The sequence below is a fragment of the Chelonoidis abingdonii genome, chromosome 2 (assembly GCF_003597395.2).
Source record: "Chelonoidis abingdonii isolate Lonesome George chromosome 2, CheloAbing_2.0, whole genome shotgun sequence".
Lineage (NCBI taxonomy): Eukaryota > Metazoa > Chordata > Testudines > Testudinidae > Chelonoidis > Chelonoidis abingdonii.
This window is the reverse complement of record NC_133770.1, coordinates 3,057,578-3,071,615: the sequence shown is the minus strand read 5'-3', so window position 1 is coordinate 3,071,615 and position 14,038 is coordinate 3,057,578. Positions and strand designations below refer to the sequence as shown.

At 55.7% G+C, this 14,038-nt stretch overlaps 1 protein-coding gene across 3 annotated transcripts in view; it reads left to right on the top strand.

The window, feature by feature from the left end:
- Positions 1–9,958: 9,958 nt before the first annotated feature.
- Positions 9,959–14,038, top strand: part of LOC116828421 (uncharacterized) — a 23,630-nt gene continuing 19,550 nt past the window's right edge. For all 3 annotated transcript variants that reach the window (XM_075062098.1, XM_075062097.1, XM_075062096.1), the window contains exon 1: positions 9,959–10,174. In XM_075062098.1, coding sequence (XP_074918199.1) covers positions 10,064–10,174 — 111 coding nt within the window. In that variant the 5' untranslated portion in view covers positions 9,959–10,063. The remainder of the gene's footprint in view (positions 10,175–14,038) is intronic.

Sequence of the window (14,038 nt, the reverse complement as noted above, 5' to 3'; positions counted from 1 at the left end):
CTAGATATGCCCTCTCAGTTGAACCGTGAGTCATTGATAACAGCTCTTTGAGTACAGCCTTTTAACCAGTTGTGCACCCACCTTATAGTCATTTCATCTAGACCACAGTTCCCTAGTTTGCGTATGAGAATGTCATGTGGGACTGTGTCAAAAGCCTTCCTAACATCAAGGTATATCACACCCACTGCTTCCCCCCTCCACTAGGCCAGTAACCCTGTCAAAGAAGGAAATTCGGTTGGTTTGGCATGACTGGTTCTTGATAAATCCCTGCTGGCTATTCCTTGTAACTCTGCTATTCTCCGCGTGCTTACAAACTGATTGTTCAATCGTTTGTTCCAGTCTCGAAATGTGGCCGACTGGTCTCTTATTCCCCGGTTCCCTTTGTTCTCTTTTTGAAAGGTAGGTGCTATGTCTGCTCTTCTCCAGTCCTCTGGGAGCTCAGCTGCCCGCCAGGAGTTCTCCAAGAGACTTGCTAACAGTTCAAGATGGCTTCAACTAATTCCCCAAGGAGCCCAGGATGAATTTCTTCAGGCCCTGACGACTTGAATACATCTCACTTATCCAAATATTCTTTAACCTGTTCTTCCTCTGTTTTGGCTTGCGTTCCTTCCCCCTAGTTGTTGATATTCACTGTGTTGAGTATCTAGTCACTGTGAACCTTGTGTCCATTGTGTGTTCACTTTACACAGATTTTCTAGAACATACACATCTGGGCCGTGTAGATGTTTGGGCTCAGCCTGGAGCCCAGGCTCTGAAACCTGGTGAGGGGGGAGGGTCTCAGAGTCAAGGCCTCGCCTCGAGCCTGACCGTCTCCACTGCTAGTTTTTAGCCCTGCAGCCCGAGCTCCATGAGCCTGAGTCAGTTGACCTGGGACCTGCGACTCGCTGCTGCGGATTTTTTATTGCCATGCAGCTGTAGCCTCATGGGCCATTCCGCTGCGCCACTGACATTCCTGAACTGTAGGAGTCAGCCTGAGAGCCCAGCAGTGCGGGTGAGTTAGGTGGCTGCTGTCTCTGCGGGGTGGCCTGTTCCGGGGGGGCTGGTGGACATCGCTGGGGAAGCATGTTACGCGGGGGGTGGGGGGGAGCCCCTTTGCTTTGGGAGGGGTTGTTGGCCAGGCCTGTGGCAGTTGGGAATGACAGTTGATGGAAGAGGAACCCCCCCAGGGTGCTGGGGGTTCCTGTCCTGTCCGGAGTGCAACTGGGGTGGGCAGGGAGGGGAAGGAGGAGAAATGCTCCCAAAGATTTGTGAGTGACAAACTAGGGAGAGAGGGCAGCCAGGTGGAGACAGCATGGTTTGTAAATGGGCCAGAACTTGGGGGCCCCAGGGCAATGGGTGTGCCAGCCTCGGGTGGGGCTGTATGGGAAGGGGAAGGATCAGTCTGGTGGCCAGATCCAGAGTTTCCCGCAGGTCCTCCCTGGGTCTGCCAGAGCGAGGAGTGTTTACGCTTCACCCCAAGGACGGGGAATTTCCCCCAGGCCTGGAGTTTGCCAGGCACAGGATTCCTGCCCCACCTGAGTCCCAGAGTCGGCTAGGGAGGGGGGGCTCTTCCCCCCAGAGTGCACCAGATATTGCCTGTGCCGGATGCTGTGGAATTAATGCCCCCCTCTCGACCAGACACACAGGGGTTCCCCACTCCCATTGGCCAGTCACATAGGGGTTCCCCCTCCCATTGGCCAGGCACACGGGGGTTCCTCCCCTCACTGGCCAGGCACATGACGTTCCCCCCCAGTGGCCAGGCACACAGGGGTTCCCCCCCTCATTGCCAGGCACACGAGGTTTCCCCCCCATTGGCCAGGTACACGGGGTCCCCCCCCATTGTCCAGGCACACAGGGGTTTCCCCCTCCACCCCCACTGGCCAGGCAAATGGGGGTTCCCCACTCCCATTGGCAAGGCACACAGGGTTTCTCCCCACATTGGCCAGGCACATGGGGTCCGCCCCCACATTGGCCAGGCAAACAGGGGTTTCCTCCCTCCACATCCTCCAGGGATGGAATCTCCCAGAGACAGGGATTTCCCTTCTTCCCTCCCCAGTCACATCACCCAGCGACAAAGGGGAGACTGGGCCCGTTTCCCAGGCAGGGGCGGGGGGAGACTGCAGGAGCCAGTGTGCCCATGGCATTGGCTCAGCAGCCCCAAGCACTGCTCTAAATTCGGCTCCTGTGTCAGGGGCCCCTGTGGGCTCTGCACGGGTCCCTGCCGTTAGCCTGTCTTTCCCCGCCCCAGAATGCCCCTTGCTCTGGGGCAGCGCAGGGCTGGTGGTTCTGTGCCTGGGGGTCAAGGTCCCCGTGCAGGGACATTCCTCCACTGGGGTTACTCTGCTCAGCATCCTCATTGCACTGGTCTATCCAAGGGCCCCCAGGGCACTCCTCCATCATCCCTTTGCATTGCCCGGCCAAAAGCATCACTGCGTCCCTGCCCATGCTGGCCGGAGACCAGAGCTCAGCCCCTGGGGAACGAGAACCGAGACACAGAGAAATGGGGGAGAGACTGACTGTTCCAAGGGGGGAACCCTCCTTGTGGGCACAGCCCCACCCACCAGGCAGCTGGCACATTGTGCTGGTGGCAGGGGGTCAGTGAGAGGGAGGGAATGGGGCAGAGGATGGTGCTGGTGTCTCAATCCCAGCCCTGGAGGGCGGTGTGGGGCTGAGGAAGGGGGTCACCCCCCCCGCTGCTTGGGAAATCAAGAGAAGCGCCAGGGGAAAGTGGGGTACCTGTGGTGCTCCTGCATCTCACAGCTGCGGAAGTGCGTCTTTCCCCACAAGGGGGCGTCCCACCCCAGCTGCCGAAAGCTGCTTACTTAAGAGGAATTGACTCTGGCAGCTCCTCCTGCTCTGGCTCCTCCCCTCTCCACGCACTTGTCCGCAAACAGGTGGGCCCTCCCTGTTCGATAATCCCATGGCAGCTCCGTGCTGCCCCCCTCGGCATAGGAATACCCTGGTATCCTGCACACCCTCCTGGCTCATGGGGTAATTTCACTATCACCGGTTAATGCAGCAGATCCTGGTTGTCGGCGCTCGCTCCTGATGAGCGGTGCCCAGAATCCCCGTCGTTCCTGCAGCCCCTCCCAGGATCCACCCTCACAGCCACAGGGCCACGTTCCCGGTGCCTTGCACGTGGCCTGAGGTCTCAGCTTGCGCTACTCAGACTGACAAGAGGGATGAGCTCTCCCAGCGGATCACTCCCTTCCCAGCGCTCAGCAGCCTTTACGTCGGCAGCTTTATGGGGGCGATCAGCTCTGCCCCATTTCTCCTTGTAAGGGGGATTTCCCCATTACCACTTCTCACCTGTCAATAAGGGTAGTCTGTGGCTCAGGGTGTGTCCACACTGCAGTGTAAGCCCAGGCTTTGAACCCAGGCTCAGGCCTAACCCTCCTTCCGGCTCAGCTCCAGGACCCCACAGAGGTGGAGGTTCTGAGCCTGAGTCAAGCTGGGACCCAGGGCTGCCAAAAGTATCCCACAGTCCCTGGGTCAGCTTGCTTCGTCCTGTGGACAATCAAGTTTTCTCACGCTGCACCACTGACAAAGGAGTTGGGAGGGGGCTAGGAAAGTCTGGGACAAGGGTGGTTGGACACTGGGGCCCCCGAGGGACCTGAGTGCAACAATTCCGAACCTGGGGTTACAAATGAGTGTAGACGCTCAAGCCCTAGGTTGGGTTTGCCAACTTGAGTTCTCCTAACCCTGGACTTACACTGTGGTGTGGACAGACCCTAAGAGTCCTTACCAAGCCGGACCCAGCTGGCTTCAGACCCCAAATGTTCACCATCCCCCTGACTACTGGAGAGCGGCCCTTCCCCCCTCACAGAACCGCTCTGCACAAGCAGAACAACCTCTCTGCTCAGGGAGAGTCACTGGGATCCCCAGCAGGGACAATCAGCTAATTCACACTTCCTGGGGAGGCGCTGAGCCTCTCCTTTGGTGATGGGGCTGTTGGTGCTCAGAGCTGCATCACTGCTCCCTGCAGGTGACTGAGCCAAACTCTTCCAGTCAGTCAGGGAGGATCCATGATTGACACTTCCCAACAGGGGTGCATATGCTGGGGGGAGGGGCGCGGGGTCAGGAATAAAAGGCATGCTCAGCAGCACCCCATTTATTACAGGTGCGAGGATGCTGCAGCTTTCTATTCACAGACATGGCAGGCTGGTTGCTCCCCTGGCTGTGACTAACCCAGCGCTGATGACTCCAGCTTGGCACCTTGGATGTCTCTGAGTCCTCGGATCTTCCACTCTCCCAAATGAGTCTTTTTCCTTAATTGGTTGGACACTGGGATTTATAAACTGTGCAGAGCTGCCCGCTTCGAGCCAGGCTCCACGTGTGTGTAAACGTGCACCTGCGACTCAAGTTAACTGACAGCTAGTTACCTCTACTAGCTGGATTAAACCCAGTGATGTGCAAATGGCAGCATTGTCAGTTGAATTTTCCCTGATCAGAGCAGCGGTCCTGGGTTCTATTCCCAACTCCTGTACTGACTGGTTGTGGAAACCCAAATTTCTCGCCTTCTTAGCAGGGGTTTGTGTGGCTTAATCAAAGTTCCTCTACCCAAGCCAGACAGTGAGTGCTCTGAGCGCCCCAGCAGATGGGCCTGGGAGCACGGCGCCACTTGGTACAGCCCCGTCCTTCAAGGCACAGTAACAGGCATATCCGTTCATTTCGGTTCTCGAAGCAGGTTGGACAATTGTCAGGCTCTTTGAGCTCCTCAGATGACACTGCAAAGTATCTCCAGTGTTTACAATTCATTAAATACAATTTAAGGAATACAATTAATGACTTCATTAATTCAAATAATTAATGAATACAATTCATTAAATTTAATAAATTCAATTCATTAATTACCCAGATGTAGCTACATAAAAACATTCTCCTGTCTCCCTTAGACAGCTTTGAGCTCCTCTGGGGCAGGGACATTGTCTAAGGGAGACACCTGTCTGTACGGCTGGCCGGCTTTCATAGTGTTTAAGGCCAGAAGGGACCATTATGATCATCTTGTCTGACCTCCTGCATGACACATGCCAAAGAACCTCCCGTAATTTCTGCATCGAGTCCACCCCAGCTGTCTGAGCTAGTGCAGATCTTTTAGAAGTTAGCCAGTCTTGAGTTACCATCTTCAGGTGACAGAGAATCCACCGTATCCCTAGGTAAATTATTCCAACTGTTAATTCCCCTCACAGTTAAAGAATGTGCTGATGTGACAAATGCCTCAGAGTGGGGCAGCCATGACTCTCCTCTTTGCCACTGTGGCCAGTTAGAACACCTAGATCATATATCTGCAGGCTGCAGCCATCGGGAAGGGCTGCCTGGTTCTCCCATGGCCTTGCACAATGCTTTTCCCTCAGCTATTCAATGGTTAAGACATTTAGATGAACACGCTTAACTTGAGTGTCTATGTAAATGAAACTGCAACCAAAAATACTGTTAAAAGTTGTTGAAATGGCCAGGTCAGTCCAGTTTATTAATTATTGCCTTTCCGAAAATACACTGAACTGGTCCTTCCACGTATCCAATCTCTAAGCAAGTCTCCCTGAGCTGAATCAACAAAGGTAGTGTTGCAACCAACTCTGATAACATTTGGTCCATTCCAAAATCTGGAGACTGACACAACCAGGTTTCAGATCAGGAGATGGATTCTGGCAGGAGTGGGTGGGTGAGGTTCTGTGGCCTGCAATGCGCAGGAGGTCAGACTAGATGATCATGATGGTCCCTTCTGACCTGAAAGTCTATGAGTCTATGAGGACTGGTAGATGAACTCCTTATGGCTAAGGAGGAAGGACAAGTTTCTAATGATTAAACTGCTGGACCTGTCAGCTGCCTGCTGACACCAGTGGTCACAAGAATGCTTGTGCATCTTTAAGCAAGAGCAGGTTTTATGTTGTTGCAAACATAGTGTTGTCAACTCTTGCAATTTTATCACAAGTTTCATGATGTTTGTGGTTTTCTTAAAGGCTCCCTCCTGGTTGAGACTCAGGTGTGGCCGTCACAGGTGCTGCGTGTGCACCACTGGTGGCTGCAGAATGGCGTGACTCAATGTGGGAACTCAGTGGAACAACGGATTCCTGATAGTCTTTGTTTCATCCCATACAGTGACTTTAACCTTGTTGTTCCCTCATTAGAGCAGTTGACCCACGGCTGATCCAAAGCTGCTAGAAATCAGTAACAGCCTTTCCACTGATTTCAACAGCCCTCCGAAACAAGCAACTTTTAAAATAAGTTTCTGAAACTGGTTAAAAAAATCATAAGGCCCAGGCACTTCTGAACTGATTCCCTAAGATGGCTGTAAATGTTTCCAGTTAATTATTAACTAAATTACATCCTTCCCCAGGCCCGTCCATCCCAGATGCTATGGCTCCAATATCTCCCTTCCCACCACTCTGACCCTGTCGATCTCGCTCCTAGAATCTCTGCAGTGGCTTTCCCACTGGGGAATCTGGCACGGTGGATGCTGGCTCAGTGCCTTCATGCTGTGAACAATTCACCCTCATGGATTCCTTGCTGGGGGAACGGGCCGCGTGGGAGCACCAGCAGTAAGAATACACAAAACCTGTGGTGCAAGAGAAAAACCTACAGTGTGAAACAAATTTACAGCTGACTACAGAGCAGGCTGTGAGTGCAATTTGTCCTTCTCTGTCCCATCAACAGAGCGCCCAGTTTCCAGACTGGATATTTTATCCTGGCTGGACTGAAGGGAAGAGCTGTGGGTCAGGGATTATCAGGGCACAAGGGGAAAATTGGTTGTAGCAGCTTCCCAGATAAGTGAGAAAAATACAAACCGTTGCGGCACTAGCAGGGCACTGACACACTGAATACAGTTTTTGCAATCTCATTAATCGAGGTCTGTTGCCATTCGCTTTAATCTTCTAGCAAATGGCAACCATGCAAGTTGTCTTTTGACCCACTTCCCACCATGTGTTGGACTGGTCCCTGTTTGGAGAAACCCAGGAGCTGGGATCTGATGGAACTGACTTACCCTTGGAGATGGGAAATGCATTCCCTGTATGCTGGCACTTTGGGGCACAGGCGCTGTGCTGCCCGCCAAAGAGGCACTTTGGGATTCTGAGCAAAGGGGTGGGTTTGATTCAGGAAGGGCAGGATTTGCACTGGCCTTTCATGCCGAGCTCACAGTTAGGGGCCTGTCACAGCCATCTTCATTATTCTCTTGCCTGTGAGAAGCAGCTGGGGGAGGAGAGCAGCCCCCCCAGCCCTCACCTGAATTAAGATCCTCAGCAGAGGGGTCTTCCCAGCTCCAAAGAGCAAGGCAGCTTTGCTCTGGTTCAGTTTGTCCGCAAGGCGCAGGATGGCCTCACGCTCAGCCCCACAACTCTGCAACCCCTAGGAATTCCACCTGTGTCACTGGGCCACGTGATACTAAATTAACTCTCCCCGCAGACCTGCAGCTGGTGGGCCCCGAAGGGGATTCAGGAGAGGCAGGAAAAAACTGACACTGGGAACTGGGACACACACCAGAAAATGCAGCCATGGGGAGTAAATCGGCGGTAAATTGGTGACACATAGCAACTCCCTGGAGGGGGTGAGCTGAGTCACCGCCACCCTCCACACACCCCGTGAACTTGTATCACCACACAGGCTGTCCCTCTGCTCTGCTCAGCGCTTGCTTCCCTTCTGGCAGGCACCCCACGCTCTCCAGTGCTACCGATACTCGGGGAGAGACCCACGGGACTTGTGCCGCTAACACTGCTGGGCCCAAGGAGAGGAGAGCACGTGCTGATGTGCAGGTTTCTCCCACTCCTGCTTTTCTGATTTGGCCCCAACTCTGTGGCCTCCTCGTGATCTTCCTCCTGTGTAGACACCTGCACTTTCCTCTTCAGAGCACCTCATGCTTACAGCCATTCATTGAGTGTCTTTGCCAAACCTCTTGTTGTGAGGCCACCTGTTTGCCTTTCTTTTCAAACCCTGCCTCCTGGAGTCCCTGCCTTCCTCCCCCATCCCAGCCTGCTGTAACTCCATCGCCTTTGGCGTGACACAGAGCAGAGCTGGGCCGGTCCGCGGGCAGCGTGGTGCAGTCTCAGGCCTCCTGAGCTGAGCAGTATTCTGGGCTGGATGTGGGTCTCTGGTGTCCGCCCTGCTGCAGCCCAGCCGGAGGATGCTGCTGGCTTGGTTAGTACAGGGGGAGGCAGGCATCTTGCGGGAGGAGGGAGCGCAGAGGCAGGCCCTGCTTCCCACCGAGGCTGCACTTCTCCTGCCATGGCGCCCCAGGGCTCGACCCTCTGAGAGGCGAAGCAGGAGATGCTGCAGGACAGGGTGTGACTGTAACAGGCCAATCTGTCTGCAAAGCGCTTGGGGCCCGACTGTGGGGAAGATGCCAAGTTACCCGCTGTCCGGTAGAGACAAGGGCAAGCTCCAGACTGTACCATCACCTGCAGCAGGAGCCTATGGAAATGAAGGCGACTCCATTGGGGAGGGGAGCCCCCATGCCCCCTTTCCGCCTCCGCCAGGCCCCACTCCAAAGCCACAGGGCTTTCCCCATCCCCCTGCACCCTCGCCCACATTCCCTTCGTTCCTTCCGGGGAGACCTGTCCACCCACCCCACTCCCTGAGCGTCAATGGCCAGCACATGCCCTTCTCCAGAACCCAGACCTGTGGGCCTAGCTGAGCCCCACACCGAGGGCATAAATTCTCATAGACCAGAGGTTCTCAAACTGAGGTCCATGGACCACCAGTGGTCTGCGAGCTCCATTCAGCTGGTCCATGGATAGTTCCCTCTAAGGTGCGTGCCTGAGTGGCCACACATGAGACAATGAAGGGCCACCCACCTCATTAGTGGAGCGCGCAGGTATGGCTCCACTAATTAGGTGCCTGGACCCTTGAGAAGACGCACATGTAAGGTGAGGTGGCGGACTTGGGGGGGAATAGGGGGTAGGTGGGAGGGGGCAGTGGGGTAAGATGAGGGGGTGGGGGGAATTTGGGATGTGCAGGGCTGCGGCAGCCAGAGAAAGAGGTGACTTTTCCCAGCTCCAGGGGCTGCTGGGGAGAAATGGCCCTCCTTCCCAGCCCCAGCTCAGGGGCTGCTGCCATGAGGGAGAGAGGGAGAGACACACCCCCTTCCCAGCCCCAGTCTGGGGGCTACCACAGTGGGGGAGAGAGAGAGAGACCCCCTCACCTTCCCAGCCCCAGCTCAGGGGCTGCCACAGTGGGGAAGAGAGGGAGAGACCCCCCCCACCTTCCCAGCCCCAGCTTGGCAGCTGCTGTGGTAGCGAAGAGAGGGCATATCCATCACATTAGAAAGGTAAAACTACTGATATTAAACTATGAGTTTTATTTATAGAACAAAAAAAGTTAATTTTTTTTATATAGCACTTTAATCCAAAGCGCTTTACAGTAGTTAGCTAATGGCACAAACAACATTTGTAAAGATCGTTAAGTGGTCTGCTGAGACTGTCAGCAATTTTCAAGTGGCCTGCGAAAAAAAGTTTGAGGACCACTGTCACGGAGTATTTCCCAGAGCCCCCTCCCACCAGTATTATAAAAATCCCAGGGCCCAGTGGGGCTGGGGAGCTCCAGGCTTCGGCTGTTAGGCTTGTGAGGGGGAACTTCTGCCTTGTGGTGGGGTAGTGGGGCTGGGGGTCTGGATTCACCTGTGGGGAGGGGGTTCTCAGGGCTTCAGCCCTGCAGGAGGTGCCAGGGCTTGGGACTTTGGCCCCGTGGGTTTGGAATATTTACTGGAGCTCTGCTCTGGACAGCTCCTGCTGAAGTGAAGGGCTGCCCCATTGCCCCCTTCGTCAGCGCCCTATGAGCAACCTGCCGGGGGAGCTGCTGACTCTGTTTCCATCTCTCCCGAAAGGGGCTGTTCAGTCGCCTCTGCCCTGGCTCGCTCACAGGTCTGGCTCTCCCTTATTGAGGGGCTGGCTGGATGAGTCAGCGGCCTATCAGGAGCAGGAAGGTAACGTGTAAGGACAGGCAGGAGCCCAAGCTGTTAGGCAGGTTGCCTGGGAGCTGGGATCCAACAGTCAAGGTCCGTGCGAGGGTTACGACATTGCATCGCCCTCCAGCAGGACAGTCTGTGAGGCTGTTGGAGAAGCTGCACCTGCAGGTGGACCAAGCCCAGTGCAGGATGAGGCTCTGGCTGCTGGTGGGTTTAGCGGCTGCGCTCACCCTTGTGGCGGTGGCCGGGGCCGACCTGGGGGACTTGACGGAGGTGGAAGATGCGGTAGGAGAGACAGAGGTTTGTACTGTGGGGGAGGGGCAGGCCTGAGCAATGATACGGGGGGACAGTGGGAGAGGGGGACCAGGGACCCCACCCATCGACCCGCAGAGGATTCGGGTTCGATATTCAAAAGAAGCGGAGGTTCTGGGTGCGGGTGTGCAGCGAGACACGGCCTGGATCGTGGAGCCAGCGAGGGGCAGCCGTGCTCCCAGGCCTGAGCCCGCAGGTGCTAGCTTCTCACCAACACTGGGATCTTCCTGAACCAAAGGACTTTACGCCCCCTCCCCCAGGAACACAGCGTTGGCTGTACCAGCTCAGACAATTAATCCAGCTCCTCCAGCGTCCTGCCTGTGGCAACGGGCAATACTTGGAAGCATCACACACACACAGAGAGAAAGAGACAGAGTGTGTGTGTGTGTGTGTTTTTCTCCTTCCTGGTCACTAACAGTGTGATTTGCTTCTCTACTCTAGGGTTTTAGAGAGACAGGGTGGGGGAGGCGATGTCTCTTATTGGACCAGCTTATGTCGGTGACAGAGAAGCTTTTGAGCCGCTCCGAGCTCTGGGTGCGGATCTGCAGAACAGCTCTGGGTGGCTCAAAAGCTTCTCTCTCACCAACAGAAGCTGGCCCAGTAAAAGCTATTCCTTCCCCCACCTTGTGTGTCTCGGAGCCTGGGACCCACACGGCTACCCCAGCACTGCTGACAACATCCCCTGGGGTCTGTTGGTTGTGTCCATCGCTTTCCTGCTGCGCTCCCGCTCCAAGTGCAAGCTGGGATCTGGGATGGTGAGGAAGCACACTGCAAAATGCTGATTGTAAAAGTAGGAATGGGGCAGCTGACGTCAGCTTGGGGAGGAGAAGCAGAGACGAAGGGGGTGACATTGGGAGGCCTTTGGTTGGAGCAGCTCAGCTGCCTAAATTACAAGAGAAAAGAATAAGGCACCTCCTCTTGGAGACCTGCAGACACTGCCCCCTCCCACTCCCCCAAATCGTGGCTGCCAAAGCCTCACTCTCCTGCAGCTTTCCCCCTTGCCCCTGGCCAAGAATCTCTCCCCTGGTCCCCCCATCGCCCTGCAGCTCAAACTCCTTGTCCTGCTTTTCTGGGCACTCCTCACCCAGCCCTGCCTGTGTCTCTGGCCTCGTCTCAGCTGGAATTGTCCCGTCCTGTCCGATCAGCCAGTGCCACTGTCCTCCAGAGCCTTCCTTCACCCCTCACCCCCCCGCCCCGGCCTTCCAGTGTCCTCCCACAGCCTGGCTGTGAAGCCTTTCTACTTGCTGGAGCCATGCCCCCCGAGCAGCCCTTACAAGGAGGAAACATGCTCCCCCTGCACTGTAAGAGCAACATGGGACCCAGCAGGAGCCCTGTCTGCTTCACCCGAGTACCCCTTGACCTGCCCCCTTCCCCTCCTCACACTGTTACACCCTCACTTGGCCACTGTCCCTCTGCTCGGCTCAGTGGTTCTCAGGCAGTGGTTTGCAGATCCCTGGTCGGTTGATGGAGGATAGCTTTGTGTGGGTCACAGGCTGCTGCCTATTCCCCAGCTGAGAAAGCACACAGCTGACAAGGGATGGCCATGAGAAGACTGGCCAAATCCTCTGCTGGTGTAAACTGGCCCAGCTCCACTGAAAGTGGGAGAGCTGTACGGGTTCTGGCTTCGTTTGGGAGCCCTTGGCATAGATGGGACACTCCTTGGGGCAGGGCTTGTGTCTTAGGAGTCTTCTGTGCAGTGCCTGGCACAGCCATAGGCACCGCAAATTAAACGAATAACTCCTATAATGCCCACGGGCCTTGGGAGAGACCCACATGGTCCCTATTGCTCCAGGCGGCCCTATGGGGGGAGATACTCCCTGCCCATGACTTGGAAGCAAGTTTTAGGGCTAGTCTCCACTACAAAGTTAGGCTGACCTAACGGTATTGTTCAGGGCAGTGAAATCTGTCCTGCTCTGTGGGACAGAGTTAATGGGACAGCCCCTGGGTAGGCAGCACTATTGGTGCATTGACCCAGCTCCTGCCTCTCAGACCAGTGATGGAAGGACCCCTCCCGTCGCTATCTACAACTGTGCCGCTGTGGCGTGTCTAGTGCAGACGCAGACGGGCGGGGGCAGACTGCCCGCAGGGCCGCTGGGAGTCGGAGCAGGCAGTGACACTGCGGCTGACGGGGAGGGAACAGACATTGGGCACAGCAGTGGGGCAGACTGGTCCCTGGCTGGGCCTGTCCCACCGAGTCAGGCCTTCGAGGGATGGAGCAGGGCTGGTGTGCCAGGGGCAGGAATGGAGCTGACAGCGGCTGTGGAACAGAACATCCCGATCAAGGGTTAGCCACATGCTTCACCCACTGCTTGGCTGACAGCCCCCTTCCCCTCTCCACCCCCTCTTGGCTGAGCTGGGGAGGGCCCTGCTGAAAACATGTTTGTGTGACTGGGGTTTCCCCTTGCTCAGGTCAGGGCTTGTGCAATGGGCAAACATTTCATCAGGCACTTGGTGAAGGGCGGATAGTGGTGTGAGTGGGAGGGGGGAATGAGATTGAGGGAGCCCCTTTCCCTTGCCCCAAATGGCTTTTTGCACTCCCAGGTTTTACCCACGGCTCACATACCTCAGCGCTCACCTGCAGCCCCCCTGCTAGTCCAGGCTGGGGCCCACATGCCAGCTGGTGAGTGACCCCCCCCCCCATCTCCCCACCCAGCTCTGCAAATGCACATCCGGCCTCAGTTGCTGTCTGGGTCTCCAAACTGCAGAACCATGAGAGGAAAGCGAGGCAGGGAGCATAGAGTAGGAATTTGCTGTAATGTTTTTATGAACTATCAGTGTGACTCTGGACTAGCCGCTTGGCATGGTCATATCCTGGGGGGAAGGAGTTGCTGCTCTCTCTGGGCCATGGGAGATCAGGGTTAGGGGTCTGAGACACAGGGCCTCTAGGGCTGGCTGGCCTGGACTCAGCTGAGGGGAATGGAAACCCCTTCAGGGACAGTGGAAGCCTCAATGACCCACGTTAACTCCTAGAGTGAGTTACCTCTCCCCAGCTCCCTACGGGGAAGAGGGGTGCACTGCTCCCCGCCGAGGAACAGCCTCGCTCAGGGCTCTGCAGTCAGTTGGACTAGCGGTGGAGAGCCGTGGGGATAAACAGGAGCTGCTGGAGCCCGAAGGCCCGTCCAGGAGGTGCTGAGGCAGCATGGCCTTACCCTGGTGGGAAAGTGTGAGCCTGGGGCATCTGGCACACGAAGCAGGGGTACTGCTGGGGATGGTTTAATGGCTGGGGCACAGCCCAGACCTTGCAAACCCTTACAGCAGGTATCTAGGGGACAGCAGAGCCAGAAGGGTTTCTGAAGACGTCATAGTTACGTAGGCTGATGATTGCTGCACTAGGTCAAATTCATCGCTGGTGAGCGAAGGGAATGCGTCGAATGATTCTCTCAGAGCTTTATAAACGCATTAGGTAGACAGAAAATCAGCTGGGCAGGCCCATAAATCGAGGGTAACGACATAGGGTGGGGTGCTAAGGGCTGGAGAGGCGTCCAGTGGGCATTGCAGGGTTTGGGATTAGGTCCGATCTGACTGAAGAGCCAGCGGGGTGCCCTAGAGAGGTGTGTGACCAGTCTGTTCACAAGATCTCCACGGGACACTAAACTGGAAGGAGTCACAAACACTAACGAGGAAAGAGGAAATGACAGAAAGTTGCTGAGAGAGATTCGAAACCAGGGCGAGAAATACCACCATGGAATTCAGCTGGGAAAAGTGGAAATGAAGACATGGGGGGTGTAACAACCCAAAACATAGCGGGACAGACTGGAGAAACAGCCGTGGCCAAAGAGATGTGGGGGGAGACTGAGACCAGAGAAAGAGCCGTGGCCAAAGAGATGTGGGGGGAGACTGAGACCAGAGAAA